Here is a 21,527-nt window from a genome sequence, read left to right on the forward strand (position 1 = left end):
ACATTTAACTAAAGCATTAGTTAGCATTGAATAGACAGTGATTATTAGGGAGTAACGGGGATGAATTAAAACAACACAGAAAGAGGTTAGAAACTAGTTCAAGATTACTTTCTTATGGGTCTGCTAGTCTTCAAACATCACTAAAGGATAACAACAGGGTTATTACTTACTAAACTCAGAGGCAAACACCGCTGCTCACTTAGCATGGTTATTATTTAAACAGAATAAACACAGTTATACTGGAACCTTGCTTGGTTCGAGTAACAGGGGTTTTTATGGTCTTTCTTCTCTGCATTCCTGGCTTATCGCACAGGTTATCAGAGAATGAAATGGTGGTTTATGGCTCAGCCGTTCTGTGGAGAGAAAAGAGTCAGATTGAGGCTGGAGGTGACCTGCTGGAGGGAGAAGGGGTCAGATCGCCCCTTTCCTGTCCTGTGGACTGTCTTTAGTGACACCTTTACGGCTAGAAAGGTTCACTAAGGCTATTTTAATACACAATCCTTAAGCGATTCATTGTCTGATTGAGTCTCTTTCGGTCCTTACCAACACCAGGCGATGTCTCTGGGTTTTACATGTGAAAAAGGTCAACTCTCGGGGAGGGAAACTTCCCTCCCTCTTTTGAAACCATCTGACCTTCTTTGAAGTGCGTCTGGTTGAGTTCACAACAATGCCATTAATTGGCCTGTTTAAATTGATCTGGTTTTAATTTTTATGTCTTCTACTGTATAACTTTGTTCAGCACTTTTCAACTTGTGTTTAAATGTGCTTTATAAATAAACTTGACTTGACTGAAGACTCTCAATATATGTAAACTTCTCAATTGCCTGAACTGCTGATTATATTTTAATTTTACTTAAATTTTATTTTGTTTATATATTTTGTTTTTGTCTAACCCTGGTCCTTGTTTTAGAATTGCAATGAAGATTAAAAAAAAGCAAAACTGGCCGTTACGGGGGGAGTTTCAAGGCATCTTACGCAAGATTAGGAAGTTTAGACCGTTTTTAACAGTGTATATAAAAATTTGCCGACACATCTGGAACTATCACAACTGATTTTCCACCAGTGTTGACACTGAGGCTTTTTACTTTGGATGACAGAGTGACCATCAGTACTGAGGATTTCCTGTTTGGAGATGATAAGAATGACTTCTGTCTTGTTGCTGTTCAAATGTGTTTATTAGGATAAGATGGAAGAGGAGGACAGAGCAGAGTCTGCAGGATCCAGCTGTCTGTCTATGAAGAGTGACTGGTCCAAAGGAGGAATTCCTCCAGACTTCAGTCCTGAACCTGGACCCTCAGACACAAAGTAAGAAACTGTTTTTACTGTAAACTGAAGACAAAATGTTGTGCTAAAAGAACTGTTTCTGAACTTTATTCCCTCCCCCTCTCTGGTCTGAAAACCTCCAGTGTTTGATGGAAGTGTAAACACTGACACACTCCCAGTCTGCTGTGACCACTAGTTGTATGTCTAACTGAGCTAATTAGATAAGGGTAGCTAGTTAGCTGCGGTTAGTGGTTGCTTTAGCAACAAGTAATGCTTTCTGTTGATCAGCAACCTGCATAAATAACAAATAGAGCTGAGGCAGAGCAGCCGGGGGACATGAGGGAATCATTGGTGCCGTCTTCCTCTTAGTATCTCTGCAGCTGTCAGTCACCTAGAGGAGCTGGAATCTGATCTAAGAGGACCAATACAAACTTTAAAGCTCCTAATGATCCACAGCAGCAGCAGTTTGTGTGTTTAGAGCTTCCTGAATGGCTTCATCAGAGAATATATCAAGGATTCATGTGATCTGAATAAAAACATCTTGGTGTTTGCAGAGTTCAGTCCAACAGACAGAGAGCAGAGTCTGCAGGATCCAGCTGTCTGTCTATGAAGAGTGACTGGTCCAAAGGAGGAAATCCTCCAGACTTCAGTCCTGAACCTGGACCCTCAGACACACGATCCAGCTGTCTGTCTATGAAGAGTGACTGTCCAAAGGAGGAATTCCTCCAGACTTCAGTCCTGAACCTGGACCCTCAGACACAAAGTAAGAAACAGTTTTTACTGTAAACTGACCTGATGGAAGATGATGCATTGAAGACAAAATGTTGTGCTAAAAGAACTGTTAGTGCAGATACTGTTTCAAACTAAGATGGATCTGATTTTATTTCTGGAGCAAAACACCTGAACCTCCATTTCAGATATATAAAATTATTTTTTATACGAGTTATATTCATATTGCTTGAAATAAACAGTTTCATAGTAGCTTTTTTCACTTATTTGGTGAGTTTTGTGCAAAAGAAATTAAAGGTCTGTCCCAAATAAAGGCCGGGTCAATTTAGTGTTGTTACTTTCAGAAAATAACAACACTAATTTGACCCGGCCTTTTAGTGTAGGGCTCCAACTAACAATTATTTTCATGATTAATCAACTAATTATTTTAGTCCATAAAATATCAAGAAATTGTGAAAAATGCTCTTCAGTTTTCCAGAGACCAAAGTGATGTCTCCAAATTGCTTCTTTTTCCAACCAACAGTCCACGACCCAAAGACTCGTCATTTAATATCATAATGACAAAACAGCAGCAATTCTTCACATATAAAGAGGTGGTATTCTGCTTTTTGGCTTTCCCCTCTCCTATATCGAGTTATATTCCTTTTTTGTGCATGTAACAGGTTTGCAAATTGAAAAAGCCCAAAGTCCAGCCCAAAGGGAGTTCCCATCTCCCACAGAAAACTCTGCTCTGAACTGCCTGAAAACAGCTCGTTTGTAGTCATCCCTGTGATGTCACAGGGATGAAAGCTAATGCTGCGTTCCAGGCAACCCGTAACTGGGAAATTTCCGACTTCCAACTAGAAAAACCATCCTGCAACGCCACCTAAAGTCGAATTTCCTACTTAAATATGTACCCCGACTTCACGAGTAGCCGCTGAATTACGTCACAAAACAATGTCAGCGCCCATGGAAGCACACACTGTAAATGGTACACCATAAACTAAAAGGCTACAAAACGTATTTTTGCATGTATTTAAATTAGCAAGTTTGCATTAAAACTGCTATCCTTTTAATTAACACCTAAAACACTGTTGAGGGTGCAAGTGTGTGTACACAATGTCATGGTCAGCCATGGTTTTCGTTCACTTTTGGCGTCATGCACCACCATGCACCTGGAACGCTTTTAGGTTGGAAGTCAGATATTTCAACGTGGAAATTTCCCAGTTCCTAGCAGTCTGGAATGCAGTATAAATGCACCTCTTATAATGCGACATTCACACTAAATTTATTCCATGCAACGCTCTCCTTGCGGGGGTTTTATCGCTGGACAACTGCTTAGTGTTCACACACAACGCAATAACGCAAATAAACACAACTCGTCATTACTACAGCTGTATGAACCCAAAGTAAACATTTTGCTGTGATTAAACAGCAATAAACGGATCAAACTGATGCTGAAATAACCACAATATGATGCAGATTTGTTAAACATATGAATTCATGCTTTGTCAGGTCTGTCAGCAGGACAACAACTTCTAAAATGTTTGTTTTCTGAATGGAGTTCAGATCGATCAGGGCTATGCTATGCTAACCAGTACACAGTAAAGTACAACGATAGCTGGAATAAAGTTACAGACAAATTTTTTCTGAACTCACCAGGTAGTTCAACCTCCTCGCTTTCTTTTCTCCCAGCAAGGTCCAGTTTTGCCCGGTTTTTATGTAAATATGAAGTAGTGCCAAACGACGCTAACAACACTGGAACTGGATGTGCACGGAAGCTAGCTGCTGAGAATGTCGAGCGAAGATAAATCAACATAAAGTAAAAAACTAATTTAATAAAAGCAGTTTACTCCAAGCTCCTCCCGCGAGCAAATGGCGTAGCTGTCAGAGCAGAATCCAGTCCGACTACGGGTGTTTATTTGTCCAAAAGCGGCTCTACGCGTCTTTGCGTTGACTTTGAATGTAAACTCACTGCCCCGAACGCTCGCTTCGCTTTTGGTCTGAAAGCACCATAACGCTCGCCAAGCGGCTACTCCGACATGCCCTCAAAAACCCTGAGCTGCAGCACACACCTTCCAAACACTAGCTACCCTCCAGGCAGTCAGTGGAAATAAAGTTGTTCCTGTGATGTAGAGACAGAGCTCAGTTAAAACTTTATGGATGAAAGATACTTTTGTTACAGATTAATAACTCACCACTCTGAAACTCTCGCTCCAGTCCATGTTGCCAAGCTGGTCGGCAACATGTACAGCTGAACCGAAGCTGTTTACCGGCTTCTCGCTTCTGATTGGCTGGTAGTCCATAACTAGGAACTGAGCATGTGCAACTCCCAACAAAGATCATTTAGAGACAAGATGTATCACTCCATAGCTAAAACGAAGCCTTCAACACAGGCTGAAAAGAGGAGCTGCAGCAATGTGCAGTATGACAAAAACGGAGGGAGAGTATGTACTGTTCAGAGATTTAATAATGTCAACTGGGGCAAAAAACTGACAGGCTGGTGAATTGGCCTGCAGAGATTGAAAAAAAAAAAAAAAAAAAAAAGCAGGATAGCAGCCCAAGGAGCAAACAGATCTAGTAGGGAGTATGCAAGAATCAGAATCCAAAGAAAACAAAGTCCAATAACAGACTGCAGTCAAGCCAGCCTGCACTTCGAAAACGACAGTCAAGCCAGCCCTTGCGCTGTTTTGCAATTTGTGTTTTTTCTAGGCATTACAGTAACATCATGTCGCAGCACATTTACATAGTGCAATTGGTGTATCAGAAACGATTGAATAAATAATTGCTTAAGACAACACAAGTATCTAAAGAAAGTATAACATTTTCACAGAAAGCTTACTAAATTCAGCCAAGATTCAAACTGATGTTAAAAGAAAACCTCCTTTTTTCATGAACTCATTTCACTTCACAATGATAGCAGATCACCTCAGGGTGTCCCTCTTTCAATATCAGAGAGATTGGATGTAGGTGTTAATAGTTACAGGCCTTAAAAATGTCTAATGTTGTCACTGAATTTGTCCATTTTTGATTGATGTAAAAAGAAAACCTCCACTAACTCAATTCACTTCACAGTGATAACAGACCATCTCAGGGTGACCCTTGGTGAAGATCTGAACTACACTATGTTGTAAAAGTTTTAGGCAGTACACATTTACACAAGATGGTTTATGAAATCCTATTTTTAATCCATGGGGTTTAATAAGGAGTTGGCCCACCCCTTGTAGATATAACAGCTTTGGCTCTTCTGGGAAGGCTGTCCACAAGGTTTAGGAGTGTGTTTATGGCAATTTTTGACCATTCTTCTGTAATCCCATTTGTGAAGTCAGTCAAAGATGTTGGACGAGAAGGCCTGGCTCGCAGTCTCGCTCTAATTCATCCAAAGGTGTTCTGTGGGTTGAGGTCAGGACTCAGTCAGGTTCTCCACACCAAACTCGCTCATCCATGTCCTTTTTAAAAGAAAACCTGCAGTTTCCACCAACTCATTTCACTTCCCAGAAATAGCAGACCACTGTAGAGCATCCCTCAGTCCATATCAGAGCTTTCGGTTTTAGGGTAAAGAAATTAAAGCCCTATAAAATGTCAGGTGTATTGTTTTTATCTGCGATTCGCCTGTTACTCAAGCTGCCTCACCAAGCTCCGTGTGTTCTTGCATCTTTAATGAACAAAGTGTTTCAAAGTTTTGCACATTCTTTCAGAGCCAAAGCCAACACCTGTCTGATTCCAACACCAACAATCTGGTCGATCACTTCAATCATATCTGCTTGTCGTCACTAAATATTACTGCTCCTCTAAAGGTTAGGCCTACGTCTAAAGCTAGTAAGCAACCCTGGATAAATGACAGCATTCGCAGCCTAAAAAGGGAATGAAGGAAAGCAGAGCGCAGATGGAAAAAATCCAGTCTCCAAGTCCATTACCTCAGTCTGAAGGATTTATTAATTAACTACAATAACATGGTTAAGGATGCGAGAACACACTATTTTTCTGAACTCATTACTACACATAAACACAATCCCAGGTTTCTGTTTAAGACTGTGGATCAGCTGGTAAACCCAACCCCTCCTTGTGCTTCAGCTGGAAGTAATGATGACTGTGAACTGTTTTTATCTTATTTTACCAATAAGGTGGTGTCAATCAGAGCCTCTATTACCCCCGCGGCCTCTTACTCAGAGGTCCCTCACCAGCAACAAGAGAGTTTTAACCAGTTTTATCCCATCGACTTGTCTGAGCTTTTAAAAACAGTATCACAAATGAGAGTGTCCTCCAGCCCACTTGATGTAATACCTACAAAGTTTTTACTGAAAGTAATAGATTCTGTTGGGGCCCATTTGATCTCTGTTTTCAACAGCTCTCTATCTACTGGTTGTGTCCCTGATTATTTTAAAACGGCTTGCGTGAACCCACTTTTAAAGAAACCTGGTTTAGATCCCTCCCTCCCACATAATTTTAGACCAATTTATTGCAAAGATTCTAGAAAGAATTGTGTCTAAACAGCTGCTCACTGTACTGGAAAATAACAAATTATTTGAAAAGTTTCAGTCTGGTTTTAGGAAGTACCACAGCACTGAGACTGCCCTGCTTAAAGTCACCAATGACCTTTTAATGTCTGCTGATGAAGGCATGTGCTCAGTCCTGGTACTCCTGGACCTTAGCGCTGCTTTTGACACCAATGATCACAACATCATGTTAGACAGACTGAGGCACTGGGTGGGGATCTCTGGTACTGCTCTAGAATGGTTTTCATCCTACCTGTCAAATAGGAAGTTTTGCGTGTCTGTAAACAACTATGTCTCCTCATTCTGTCCAGTTAAATATGGTGTGCCTCAGGGGTCGGTCTTAGGACCCATTTTGTTTTCCTTGTATCTGCTTCCCCTTGGACATATTATCCATAAACATGGCATTTCTTTTCATATTTATGCTGATGACACACAAATATACTTGCCCGTCAGATCCACAGACCCTGGAATGCTGAGTTCACTTAACAACTGCCTTTGTGAAGTTAAAAAATGGATGTCAAATAATTTCCTCCAGCTGAACTCAGACAAAACAGAAATCCTGGTCATCGGGTCCCAGCAGATGGCAAAACAAATACTGCCATCTGCTGGTTCCCTAGTAAATCATATTAAGCCTGTGGCAAAGAACCTTGGTGTTTGGTTTGATAGTAATTTAAATTTCGAGCAGCACACCACAAAGCTTGTTCAATCATGTTTTTATCAACTTAGAAATATAGCAAAAATTCGATCTATGTTAACTTTTAAGGACACCAAGACCATTTTACACGCCTTCATCTCATCACGCCTGGATTATTGCAACAGCCTTTTCACCTGTTTAACCCAAAAATCTATTGATCGACTCCAGACTGTCCAGAACTCAGCTGCCAGGCTTTTAACCAGAACAAAGAAATATGACCACATTACTCCTATTTTAGCTTCATTACACTGGCTCCCAGTATGTTTTAGAATTGACTTTAAAATTCTATTGATCACTTTTAAAGCTCTTCATGGCCTCTCGCCTTGTTATATTTCTGACCTTTCAGTCCCATACGCACCAGCACGTACCTTGAGATCCTCGGGCAGAGGTCTGCTGTCTGTTCCAGAGTCTCGACTGAAAACTAAAGGGGACAGAGCGTTTGCTGTCAGGGCCCCGAGGCTCTGGAACAGCCTGCCCGAGGAAATCAGGTCGGCTGAGTCAGTGAACTCTTTTAAGTCCCTTCTTAAAACATACTTTTATAGGAGAGCCTTTCCCGATTTTATTTGACTTTATTTTATCCCTTTTATTTATTATGCAGTGTCCCTACTGCAGACTAACCCTTCAGCAGACGATGGAGTGGCAGGGCCCATTAGTAGAGGGCTCTGCCTGTGCTTATAGAACTAGTTACCACACCGTGACCTTCATGCTTTGTCACACAGGCTCTGCATCTGGTGGGGGCTGTGCAAGTTTAATGAACCAGTTTTCTTTTTACATCGATTTGAATCTTGGCAAATTCAGTGAAAATATTAAACATTTTCAAGGTCTGTAATTTCAAAATACTACATCATCTCTCTGACATTGACAGAGGGAAACCCTGAGTTGGTATGCTATCACTGTGAAGTTAAATGAGTTTGTGAAAACAGTTTTCTTTTAGTTTGAATCTTGGATGAATTTAGTAAGCTTTCTGTGAAAATGTCATACTTTCTTTAGATACTTGTGTTGTCTTAAGCATTTATTTATTTATTTATTCAATTACTTCTGCCACACCAAAAGCACTATGTTCAGAAGAAGCTCATTTTTATTTTGAAATGTGCTGCGACATGATGTTACCGTAATGCCTAGAAAAAACATGCATCGCAAAACAGCGTGAGGGCTGGCTTGACTGTTGTTTTCAAAGTGGAGGCTGGCTTGACTGCAGTAAAAACAGGCAGTCCAACAGCACAAGGAAATATACAGTCCATGAGGAAACTAACACGAGGGATAGGGCTTGAACGGCAGACAAAATCCACTGAAATCCACTCTGTTTGCGCTTTCATGCCGGTTCATGCAGAGGGTCCGCCACATTGAGTGCCATCCGAAACCAAAGAGGGCAGAGTGGTAGTGGGTTGTTAAATTGTGTTTAATTAAAAAGGCTCTTGTCTGATAGACAATACAACTGCTGATATTATTGAATCGTATTCATCTCGTGAAAATCTTGCCAAAATAAAATGGCCTACATTAAAGGACAAAATAGAACATGGCATAACTAGACACACAGGGGGATCACGTAACAAGCAACAAAGGCATTAAAAAAAAATAGTTAAGTCTTCATACAACTGTTTTAAATTCTTCACACTATATAATGCTTCAATATAATATTTGATTTATATTGAAATGTTGCATTTGTGAATGTAATATTTTTCATATAAGATAAATATAGCCATTCTTTGCATAAAAGAATGTAATATAATTTTATTTGTTGTGATGTCTAAAGTCATGTTCTTAAAGAAATATTCGACACAAACACAAAATTAATGACAAATGCTTTCAGTTTCAATATTGCAAAAAAACAAACTTTTCCTCAACATCAATCCTGAATCTTAATACAAATGTTTATTTGATACACGTATTATAGCAGTGAGTAGGCCTAGGCTTCAGCGGTAACGTCAGATCCTATTGACGCTGGGGGGGGGAGGGTAGTTCATCCGAAAGTTGGCCGCTATATGTTTACCCTACGTGGGTACGATTTGGCTGTGAGGGTGACTCCAGAGTTCACTCTGTGTCGGAGTGGAAGTAGTGAGGGTCTAGTTTCGGAAGGGCCCTAAATACAGTGAGCACAAGATAATGAGACACAGGTGAACTTAATCAGGGAGGAGCAAACAATCACACAAGGGGGAAGTGAAGTGAACCGAAACCAGATGAGAGGAAAATACCAAAGTAAAACAGGAAACACAAAGACACAAGAGGAAGCAGTTAACAAAATAAAACAGGAAATAATAACCCTCAAAGCCAAAACCATGACAACATGTCTTCACAGAGAGAGGAAGAGGAGTCATGTTTCTGTGGAGGAGCAGCCGTCCTGCTGTGCTTTGTGTCAGGACGTCCTGAAGGATCCAGTCTCTACCAGCTGTGGACACTGGTTCTGCAGACGGTGCATCACCTCATACTGGGACCAGTCTGCTTCATCAGGACACTCCTCCTGTCCCCAGTGTGGAGAAAGATCCAGAACCAGAGCTGGACTGCAGACAGCCAGTCAGAGCAGATCTGTACAAAGTAAGACTGTCCATCTGTCTGCTGATGTCCTCATGTCTGAAAACAGGATTCTTGGCTTTCTTTGCCTCGCAGCATTTAAAATGTTGCTGTCTCAGCCAATCAGAAACATTTTCAATAGGATTCAGTTTTCTTACTGGTTGTTTTTATGTTGGTGCTAATGAATAATTCCCACTAATGATTCTTTCTTCTGTGACAGTGGATGGCAGTCTGCAGGAGGTTTTAGATGAACATAAGATCAGTCTGAGGAGGAGATGTGAACGTGTGACTGAAGGAAGTGATGAAACAGGAAGTGGAACCCTCCTCAACAGGATCTACACTGAGCTCTACATCACAGAGGGACAGAGTGAAGAGGTTAATACCCAGCATGAGGTGAGGCAGCTTGAGACAGCTTCCAAGAAGAAGACCCTCCATGACACTCCAATCAGGTGCCAGGACATCTTTAAAGCCTTACCTGGCCAACAGAGAGCCATCAGAGTGGTTCTGACCAACGGCGTCGCTGGTGTTGGAAAAACCTTCTCGGTGCAGAAGTTCACTCTGGACTGGGCAGAGGGCTCGGAAAACCAAGATGTCGGTCTGCTGGTTCTGCTCTCGTTCAGGGAGCTGAACTTGATCAAAGATGAGCGGCACAGTCTCCTCACGCTGCTCCATGTTTTCCATCCAACATTACAGAAGGTCCCAGCGGAGAAGCTCGCCATCTGGAAACTGTTGTTCATCTTTGACGGCCTGGATGAAAGCAGACTTTCATTGGATTTCCACAACAGTGAGGTTGTGTCTGATGTCACACAGAAGTCATCAGTCAACCTGCTGCTGACAAACCTCATCGAGGGGAATCTGCTTCCCTCGGCTCTCGTCTGGATAACTTCCCGACCTGCAGCGGCCAATCAGATCCCTCCTTCGTGTGTCGGCAGGGTAACGGAAGTACGAGGCTTCACTGACGCCCAGAAGGAGGAGTACTTCAGGAGGAGAGTCAGTGATGAAGAGCTGTCCAGCAGAATCATCTCACACATCAAGACCTCCAGGAGCCTCCACATCATGTGTCTAATCCCAGTCTTCTGCTGGATCACTGCTACAGTTCTGGAGCACATGTTGACTACAGAGCAGAGAGGAGAGCTGCCCAAGACCCTGACTGACCTGTACTCACACTTCCTGCTGGTTCAGATAAAGAGGAAGAAGCAGAAGTACGATGAGGGACATGAGACGAGTCCACAGGAGCTGACGGAGGCTGACAGGGAGGTTCTTCTGAAGCTGGGGAGGCTGGCGTTTGAACAGCTGGAGAAAGGAAACATCATGTTCTACCAAGAAGACCTGGAGCAGTGTGGTCTTGATGTCACAGAGGCCTCGGTGTACTCAGGAGTTTGTACAGAGATCTTCAAAAGAGAGAGTGTGATCTTCCAGAAAACAGTCTACTGCTTTGTTCATCTGAGCGTTCAGGAGTTTCTGGCTGCAGTCTACATGTTCCACTGTTACACCTGCAGGAACAAAAAGGGACTGGAGGACTTCCTGTGGAAAGACTGGAAATACCTCACAAAACACAGTGAAAAACACAGGGACTCAAAACCTACAGACTGTCTATACAACACTTACCACCAATCCCTTCTGGATAGTCGGGATAGTGACAGTGAGGATGAGCATGACCCAAGCCTGGAGGACCTCCTGAGGAGTTCCATGAAGAAATCTCTCGAAAGTAAAAATGGCCACCTGGACTTGTTTGTTCGCTTCCTTCATGGCCTCTCTCTGGAGTCCCACCAGAGACTCTTAGGAGGCCTGCTGGGTCGGACAGACAACAGTCCAGAAATCATCCAGAGAGCCATCAACAACCTGAAGGAGATGAACATGAACTGGATCTCTCCTGACAGAAGCATCAACATCTTCCACTGTCTGACGGAGATGAACGACCACTCAGTACATCAGGAGATCCAAGAGTTCCTGAAGTCACAGAACAGATCAGAGAAGAGACTCTCAGAGATCCACTGCTCAGCTCTGGCCTACATGCTGCAGATGTCAGAGGAGGTTCTGGATGAGTTGGACCTGCAGAAGTACAACACATCAGAGGAGGGACGACGGAGACTGATTGCAGCTGTGAGAAACTGCAGAAAGGCTCTGTAAGTCCAAATGTACCATTATCAACACTGTAAAGCGACGTAAAGCTGAAGCATCAGTATTACAGTAAAGATACATGCTCACATCTGCACAAAACTTTACATGCTTGATAACTGTCCCGCTGAACAGATCTACATGCCAATATTCATTTATAATCGTATCACCAAGTGCTCTAGAGCGCCACAAAGGGGACACAGGAAGTGACGGATAACACCTTCATGCAGCTGAGTTGCAGCTGCTCAATTTAATGTGCTTTGTGATGCAAAATGCACAGAGTCTATTTTTAGAATAATGTGTCAGATTTTATTATATTTTTAAGTTTTATATTCTCTGTCATCACAGACTTTCCTTTTGTGGACTCTCAAAAACTCAGTGTGAAGTCGTGGCTGCAGCTCTGAAGTCCAACCCCTCCCATCTGAGAGAGCTGGACCTGAGTGACAACGACCTGCAGGATTCAGGAGTGAAGCTGCTGTCTGCTGGACTGGAGAGTCCAAACTGTAGACTGAAGACTCTGAGGTCAATTCATGTGTTCTGCTCTTGTCCATCTACCAAATTTAAATCCATAACAGAAGTTTTAAATTTTCTTCAGTTCTCTTGTGTTCTGAGTTTGTCTGAGCACAAATCACAACAGCTCTGAATTTAGTCTGAACTTAAACTGGATTCATGTTGATCCAGTTCTAAAGATGACTGAGGATGAAGCTCACAGTCAGTCAGCTGTGTCTTGATGGAGATGACTGTGGTGATGATGCTTTGAAATGAGCATCAGAACTGCTGGGACAGGTGTTAAAGAGCTCTGCACTGCACTTAAAGTCTTATTCATTTCATAAAGTCTTTTTATTTTGGAATTCTATAGAAAACATCTGTCTTAGTAAGTCACACGATTGTTCTGAATTAGAAGAAACAGAGGAGAATGAAAGTAACAAAAGTACCAACATGTCTGACTTGATCATTAATCCAGACTGGCTTGAGATCAGCAGCATGTTATTGATCTGTGTTGACATGAATAGGTGTATGAATGTTGTGCTGACATTTGGACAGTGTTGACAATTTCTGCGTCCTCATGAACTGGCGCTGAAGTCAAAAGTGAGGTCAGAAAAGGGTTACACAAACACACATGAAAAGGGACATTTGATTTATTTTTCTTCTCCCGTTATGCGGATAGTTCAAGAACCAGTACGCATTAACGCGATGATTTTTTTATTACTACCTGTAAGTTGATTACTGAAGTTATCAACAGTAATGCGTTACATTACTGCGTTACAGACAAAAGTAATCTGATTACAGTAACGCGTTACTTTGTAATGCACAATAACACAATGACAAAGTCTGTCTACTCATTTTAGGGAAAAGATTTGACATAGTAATGTTGATCTACACATTTAAAATCTGAACACATCTGATTGGATTAGAAATGGATTTTTATCTCCATCATTTATTCTTTATTCAGATTGGAGAGCTGCAGTTTGTCAGAGATCAGCTGTGCTTCTCTGGCCTCAGCTCTGAAATCCAACCCCTCCCATCTGAGAGAGCTGGACCTGAGTGACAACAGGCTGCAGGATTCAGGAGTGAAGCTGCTGTGTGGTTTTCTGGAGAGTCCACACTGCAGACTGGAGACTCTGAGGTCAGACACCAGTTTTTCCTTCTGTGCTGAGATTAATATGATGTGAATGTTGTGGTGACACTAAAGTGCAGATATAAGGCTGATATTATACTGATCCACACTTAGGATCTTAATGCTAAAGTCTCTCTTCTTCTTCAGTGGTTTAGTCCATTGACTTTGGCAGAGCAATGTTGAGCTCCACATTTAAAATCTTAATATAACAAGAAAAGTCTCCACTGGATAATTCACTGAACCTCTTAAACTCCTGATTTTCAGCTTCTTGTTATGATTAGGTCTTGCCTCCTTCTATTTCCTAGTGTTCCCCTTCGAGGGAACTCGAACTGCGTCGGTTGACGACACTATGGGAACGCCTCTGGGCGTGGCAGGGCTGAAATCTTGAATGAAACTACTCCAATCCTATTGCCGTTGCTAGAACGGTAGCGTGTGACGGTGTAACTGAAGGCGTACCGGACACATTAGCTTTTTCTCTTCAGCAGGCACTCTGGCATGTTTGAGACTACAAAGAAGTACAACCACACAAAGGTGAATGTGGCTGCCATGGCAGCGTTCCACACCCCTCTGAGGGATGGGCCTCTGGGGAGGCTTCCACTGGTCGTGCGCTTCCTCCGTGGAGCCCGGAGGATGAGACCTGTGACTCGTTCTACTATTACTACTACTGGCAGTGGTTCTCGAAGCGCTGGCTGAGGCCCCCTTCGAACCCCTGGAGTCAGCTGAGGCCAAGCACCTGACCCTTAAGATGGCCTTTCTCCTCGCTATCACCTCTCTGAGGAGGGTGGGGGATCTCCAGGCACTTTAGGTTTCTCCTCAATGCCTGGAGTTTGCCCCAGGGAGGGTCAGAGCCATCCTGCACCACTGTTCGGGCTATGTCCCTAAGGTTCCGTCCAGGTTGGCAGGGTCTATGGTGCTGCAGGCGTTTGATCCCCCACCTCATGTGACGGCGGAGGACGGGAGACTTCATCTACTCTGCCCGGTCAGAGCGCTGAGTATTTACACTCTGAGGTCCTCCCGGTGGAGGAAAGCAGAACAGTTGCTGGTGTGTTTCGGGTCCCCCAAGGCTGGGCTCCCCGCTTCCAAACACACGATCAGCAACTGGATCGTTCAGACTATTTCCCTGGCCTATCAGGTGCGCAGGTTACCTTCACCTATGGCCGTAAGGGCACACTCTACTCGGGGCATGGCGGCCTCTAGGGCCCTCCTCGCAGGGGCTTCACTCCAGGATTTGTGTGAGCCAGCTGGCTGGGCCACTCCTAACACTTTCATCCGGTTTTACAGTCTGGACCTTCCTTCTGCACCCGGCGCCCGTGCACTCCTTAGTCGTGCCTACGGGTAACTGCATGCTGGGGGGCAGGCGGAGGCTTCGGCGTGGCATAGTGGGTATTCTCGTTCCCATAGTGTCGTCACCGACGCAGTTAGAGTTCCCTCGAAGGGGAACGTCTCGGGTTACGTATGTAACCCTTGTTCCCGAGAAGGGGAACGAGACACTGCGTCGGTCCGCCACACCTCACCCCGCCTGGAGTGCCTTGCTTCATAGCAAAGAGCTAATGTGTCCTGTGTGCCGGCGTGCTTATATACGCCTCCAGTTACGCCATCACACGCTACCGTTCTAGCAACGGCAATAGGATTGGAGTAGTTTCAGTCATGATTTCAGCCATGATTTCAGCCCTGCCACTGCCCGCCTGCCTACCTGAACTCTGCGTGTCAGACTGCCACGCCACCCTGAACAGAACTAAAGGACGCCATTACCAAGCCCCACACTGTCTGGAGATCCCCGCTTCGTCTACAACCTTTCGCTCCCTTCCCTGCTTCATTTTATAATAAATCTGATTGTGTGTTTGTCGTCTAACTTGTGTCCGCCTCTGAATCCTCCACTAAACCTTAACACTTCTGTTCCATATCATGTTTTAAAGAAATGAGAATAAAACTACATCAATTCAATGAAGAAATAATAATCTCCATTTCAACTATCAGACAATAACAAATATATTCAGTATTTGTTTTTTCCAACATTGTTCTGACGCTATATGATGCTTATATGACTGAATAGTTTAAAGTGAAGAAGCTTTGATTTGATGACTCCACTATTCCTAAAAGAAATATTGTAGATGTCTTTTGTTCACATTTGCCCAAAGTCCATCCTGACATATTTGGTATCTTTGGAAACTCTTTGATCTTGAGTGGAATCTTAAATCAGTTTCTGTGGCTTTTTCTTTGTGTTTGGCTGCACAACATGAGTTTGTATAGATGGAGCCACTGGTGGAGCTGCAGAGTTTAAGAGCTGAAGTCACTACGTCTTTATTGAAGTAGCAGCACGTTGTCATTAATATTAATGAGAGCTCTTTTTACCTTTTTGTATTTTACTGTTTGAACCTGCATCCTGTTGGGTTCAGGTGTTTGGAGTTTCCTTTTTCTAAACTTCTACATTCTAAAACTTCTTCAGCTCTGAACAGATTAAACACTGAATGATTTCAAGCAGGAACATTGTCTTCTAAAGTTACATCATTTATTCTTTATTCAGATTGTGGCGCTGCAATTTGTCAAAGATCAGCTGTGCTTCTCTGGCCAAGTCCAACCCCTCCCATCTGAGAGAGCTGGACCTGAGTAACAACAAGCTGCAGGATTCAGGAGTGAAGCTGCTGTGTGGTTTTCTGGAGAGTTCACACTGCAGACTGGAGACTCTGAGGTCAGTTCACTGACTTTCTGTTACTATTGTAGATCTGATATGTTTAATTAACAATTGAAGCTAATTTCTGTTCATACATAACTTCCATCCATAAAGTTGTAAATGTCCTTTTGTTCATATTTTCATGTTTCTTGTACTAAATTTAGTCTGCAGTCACAAAGACTTGTGTCTGAAAGAAACTGTAGAAAATGTCCACTGTTAGTCGTTAAAGTAAATTAATATCTCAAATTTTTGGTAAATGGTCACATCTGTATACAGAATATCCTCTGAACTAATATTTGTTTTAAACTGATCAAGTTTACTTGTTGAAGTAGAAATATTTCATTTAATGTTCATCTGATTGGATTAGAAATGGATTTTTGACAAAGTCCCTCTACTCATTTTAGGGAAAAGCTCATTGATTTGACATAGTAATGTTGAGCTCCACATTTAAAACCTAAACACATCTGATTGGATTAGAAATTGATTTTTATCTCCATCATTTATTCTTTATTCAGATTGAGAGACTGCAGGTTGTCAGTGATCAGCTGTGCTTCTCTGGCCTCAGCTCTGAAGTCCAACCCCTCCCATCTGAGAGAGCTGGAGCTGAGATACAACAACCTTCAGGATTCAGGAGTGAAGCTGCTGTCTGATCTGAAGGAGAGTCCACACTGCAGACTGGAGACTCTGAGGTCAGTAGAGGGTTGGAGTCAGTCCATGCTGGTCTCAGCAGTATTGTACTAAACACAGTTAGTATCAAAGCAGAGATCCAGTATTTCCTGTAAACCTCCAATTTTCTCAGCGGCTGCTTTCCTCAGTGAAGCTGTGAGAGGAGAATGGTGACAGGCTTCAGGATTGGACAGAAAGACACAGAACAGGCAGTGATCATGTGTTTGAGTTGATGTGAAGTGACTGTTGTTGTTGTGTTCATGTCTCCAGGAAATAAAGCTGGATTCCAGCAGACAGCATCACAAGATGTATAGAGACAGTGGTCCTCATTCATCAAACTGTCGGACCATCAAATCTGATCTCAAATTGTTTGTTCTCTCATTTCAACACTAAACTACTGATCAGTTCATCTTTGTCACAGCTCCGAGATCAGTCTGACTGAAGCCTGCAATCACTGGCTCTTATTTCAGAGAACCATTACATTACATTTAGTAACCTTGTGGTCTTTCTACAGACCAGAAACCTCTGCTGAAGTCCAGTAACCACAGCTGATCAGTCTTTGTAGGGCCTTTAAAGGTAATATGTAATGTGAGGTATCCGGGTCGGATTCAGCGCTGTGCACGCTCCCGAGCCTCTCTTGTACGACAGCGACAACATGGCAGCTAACGACATGCAGTCCACTAACACCATCAAACAACTGGCTCACAACGAAACACAGGCTCCAGTGTAAGGATACAAAACAACAATAAAGTTTTATGTGCTGAAGCCCATCAGACCAAACAGGTTCAGATGATGTCGAGTAAGAACAAAGTGAGCGTTAGTAAAGCTGGAGAAACACAGAGAAAGTAATGTTAGCTCGCCGGCTACCGCCGAGCAGTTGCTAATGTTATCCGGTGCAAAGTCACTTTCCATATTACTTCAACAACTAACACGACCCATGTTACTATCCTGTGTAAAAAATCATTATTAGTCTATCAGAATACGCTACCCCTGAAATTATGTTATAATATAATCAAAAAACAGAACATGTCATAATACTGTGACAGTTATACCTTTATGGGATTGAAAAAGGGAACACATAAGGTAGCATTTTTCGATAGGGCAGAGCGACTCGATAGACTCTGCTGTCGATTTGCGCTACGGTAGCATTTTTCGACAAGGCAGCATAGATCGTCAGAACACCGGCATGCTGGTGTTCCTGTGTTTATTGCAGGATTTCTGTATGAAAGCAGTTGTGTTTCGTATTATGCTCGCTCATGAGTTCAAGCAAGCACGCGTACGAGAACATACCTGGTTGCAATCTTAGAACCACACCGCTAGTGGACGGTGGAAACTACATAATGCCCCTTTAACATCATATATATATCTGTCCGTGTGTCTTTAGTTTGGTCCAAATGTTTTTAGAACAGACTCCATATTAACAGATTTGTCCTGTAATATTTCCAAAGTAGATGAAATATTCAAATGTGACTGAGCCGCTTGTTTTTAACAGCTTTGAGCCCTAACAGCAGTAAATCCATCATTACAGTGAGCAGTGAATATCTCTGTCTCTGCAGTCATGATGCGTTCAGGGACTCTCAGCACTTTATTTCCACTGTGTACTTGAGTGAAACCTGCAGAGTAAACAGAGCTGATGCCCAAAGTAATGGGATACGAATGCATCCAGATGGAGAGGGAGAGAGGAGCTCAGTGCATCATGGGAAGTCTCCCAGCAGTCTAGGCCAAAGGGAGTCTCTGTAAACTCTGATTTATGACTTCTGCTGTCTGTCTTCTTCTCTCATCAGCTGGGGGTGGTCTCTGTAAGAGTGTGAGGGATCAGAAAGGTGGAGGTGTTGAGAGAGGATCAGCTGTGTCCTGATGATCCAGAGAGGTTGAAGCAGCAGCATCAGCTTGCGTGTGGAGAGGCTCTGACTGGGCCATGTTACTGGGAGGTAGAGTGGAGAGGAGAGCTTCATCCAGCAGTGACTGACAGAGGAATCCCAACAGTGCTGCAGTCTGAACTGCTCTGAGATCAGCTCCACTGTCAGACACAAAGTCAAGTCCACCATCCTCCCTGTGTGTTCCTCTGGATGTGACAGAGTATCATCAGTGGATCTGGACTGCTCTGCTGCTGCTCTGTCCTTCTACACAGTCTCTGCAGACACACTGAGACTCCTCTACTCCTTCTGCTGCACACTCAGCCACCTCCTCCACCTGGACCTCCACCTGGACCTGATTCTGTCTGTTTAATTCATTGAGATGTTCTGAACCCAAAGACCTCTGCAGATTAGTTCTGTTTGACAACAGAACTGCAGATTAACACTTATTTAAATCGACTTTTCTGCTTTGCTTTCTGTTGCAGCTCCACCTTGTGGATTGATGGAGAATTGCAGTTAATTTCCATGATATATTTCCAACACATTTTGAAAACATTATAAAAATGGCTGATAATATATAAATGAATAAACAGAAAATATAACAAATAAAATAATCTTGAATAATATATATAAACATTATTATTTGTCTATTTTATACCAAGTCCGTCAACTGCAGATCCCCTAATTTATCTTTGTTAACATCGACCTTCGAAGTTCGACCGGTCTTTTTAAAACTCTCCATATTGAATCATATATTGTTTTAAGCTTGTTTTCTAGAGCACAATGTTAGCTGGTCCAAATATGGCCAATATCTATAGAAATGTGTTCATGTGACAAACAGTCATTTTATGCTCAGTGTGTTGTTGCTTTAAAACAGCCGTTTTCTCACAATGACACGTTTCCTGTACGCCAAGTAATTTTTCTTACAGCAAAATATCTTTTATAATTCTCATTTTATCTGTGAATATGTAGAATAAAAGGCTCCGTCCCACAGATGAGTGGTGTTACAGCCGACTGTCGATCAAGGGAAAACAAGCCATGAGAGGCTGAACATGGAGAAAACTGATGAGACTCCACCACATTTCTAACAATCTATTTATTTTCTATTTCAACGACAACAACAGTTCCACTTAACAGCTGTTTCCATACGTCTGTGCAAAGAAAAGGCCAGAGCACAAGACAAGTCAACATGCACCATTAAAGATCTAAAATGACCCTACCCCCATGATCACTGCAGCCAGGTGAGGTGAACAGGTGAGTGCACCTGCTTCTAACTGCGTCCTACACACCCACATACACACCCACCACCCAAGTGCCAATCAAGTGTGCAAATACAAATCAAGGACATGAAGATGCAAAAACTTCCAACTGTGGCTCCTACAGGTGGTTTATTTTGAATAAATCCATGTAAAAACTATATTTTGATAAAGCGTTCTGTAAATGTCTGAACATTTGGTTTATTATCACAATAAAACAACAAAAATCCATCTGACTCTTATCAATGTGCTGGAAAATGGATTTGTGTGATAAGGCTTAGTACCTCATTTGCATATTATTAAATCAGTTTGTTTTTACTTTTAAACAAGTCAAAACTCTGCCTATAAATCTTTTCACCAATATATTTGATTTTTAATGTGTCTGCTGCATCAACGGCATCAAAAGTGATTCAGTGGAACTCAATATTGGTGCAGAACGTCCACTGGAGTGGACAGATGTATTTTCAGTCAAGAAATACATAATTTAAATCTGGATAAAAGTTTTTCTAACATCCTGTTTAGTTGGAAATTAGTTTTTTAGTTTTCTGAGACTAAAATGATTTGACAGTTATTGCTGAGGTACTTGGTGAGTCTACACTTCCCTCCCATATTTTGAATTTCAAAATGACAGATGTAAAATGTGACATCGTATGTGATGTGACATGGTGCTACAACTTAAATCGCTCCAATGGCTTCCAAATATCTGTCCTCTGTAGTGGACGTCATGCATGAAAGGGATAAAACATCAAAAACATAAAGAATTGTAATTCAAAAAAAGCTTCTCTTCCAGTTTCCTTTCATCTTGTAAAGTTTCATTGTGATGTGAGTAAAGTTTGACTGTGGCGTCTCACCTGAACAGGTGAAGGTGTGTTCAGGTGTGTTCAGGTTGCTTCTGCTGACAACAAGTGGTCAAATGAATTATTGCATCTTTAAAGGAGCAAATTCAGCCTTTTACCCCATAAAGTCTCACTTTCAGTCAGAATTCCACCTTAAACTGAACACAGGAGGTTTAAGGTGGTTTTAAGAGATGAACTGAACTAAAACAGACTCAGTGTGTTTATCATTATAATTATATATTCATAGCAAGATAACAAATATACAGTCATTATAAACACCAGCAGCTGTTTTACATTCTGCAGCAAACAAAGCATCAGCCTATAATCAGCCATCCCATTACAGTCAGTATAGTAACCCACACTCACCTCTCTTCATCCTCAAGTCTTTTTATACAACTGTTTCAACTTTTTAATGTCTGTGCTCTGTTTTAGCAGCTGCTCCAAACCATTCCACAAACTCCCCCCACAGATAGTGATGGACAGACTTTTTAGACTTGTTCTTATGTGACTTTAAGAAGAATGAGTTTGTCTGTTCCAGATATCCGACGTTATTGGTGATTCTGATTGCTCTTTTGCAATGTGCAGAACGGCTGGAGGTTGGTTTTGTAGCTGTTTCCCCATATTTCCACACAGTAACTCAGATATGGTAACATGAGTGTATTATACAGAGGATGCAGTGATTTATTGTCCAGAATATGTCTTGATTTATTCAGTTTTGCTTTGACCTGGTTTATGTGAGGTTTCCAGCAGATTTTGTGTCTACGATCACACCAAGAAATGGATTTTCATAAACTCTTTCTATGCTGATGTTGTCCATTTTCAGTTCTACCTGAGGGT

At 42.2% G+C, this 21,527-nt stretch overlaps 1 protein-coding gene across 1 annotated transcript; it reads left to right on the forward strand.

The window, feature by feature from the left end:
• The first annotated feature begins 9,867 nt into the window (after window positions 1–9,867).
• LOC119896053 (NACHT, LRR and PYD domains-containing protein 12-like) lies at window positions 9,868–16,832 on the forward strand. The gene is made up of 5 exons (XM_038709533.1): window positions 9,868–11,795; window positions 12,136–12,309; window positions 13,241–13,414; window positions 15,930–16,094; window positions 16,592–16,832. The coding sequence occupies exons 1-5, from the start codon at window positions 9,868–9,870 to the stop codon at window positions 16,815–16,817; spliced, it is 2,667 nt and encodes an 888-aa protein (XP_038565461.1). The 3' UTR covers window positions 16,818–16,832.
• The last annotated feature ends 4,695 nt before the right edge of the window (window positions 16,833–21,527 follow it).

This window comes from Micropterus salmoides, unplaced genomic scaffold, assembly GCF_014851395.1.
Source record: "Micropterus salmoides isolate LMB-PRFRI ecotype aquatic unplaced genomic scaffold, ASM1485139v1 Ms_hic_scaffold_9, whole genome shotgun sequence".
NCBI lineage: Eukaryota > Metazoa > Chordata > Actinopteri > Centrarchiformes > Centrarchidae > Micropterus > Micropterus salmoides.

What these genes read in the sequence shown, in the direction of transcription:
- LOC119896053 (XM_038709533.1), top strand. Translation starts at nt 9,868, where the DNA reads ATGATTCTTTCTTCTGTGACAGTGGATGGCAGTCTGCAGGAGGTTTTA. An exon ending in AGAAACTGCAGAAAGGCTCT is followed by an intron (nt 11,796 to 12,135) that starts GTAAGTCCAAAT and finishes CTGTCATCACAG; the next exon opens with ACTTTCCTTTTGTGGACTCT. An exon ending in TGCAGACTGGAGACTCTGAG is followed by an intron (nt 13,415 to 15,929) that starts GTCAGACACCAG and finishes TTCTTTATTCAG; the next exon opens with ATTGTGGCGCTGCAATTTGT.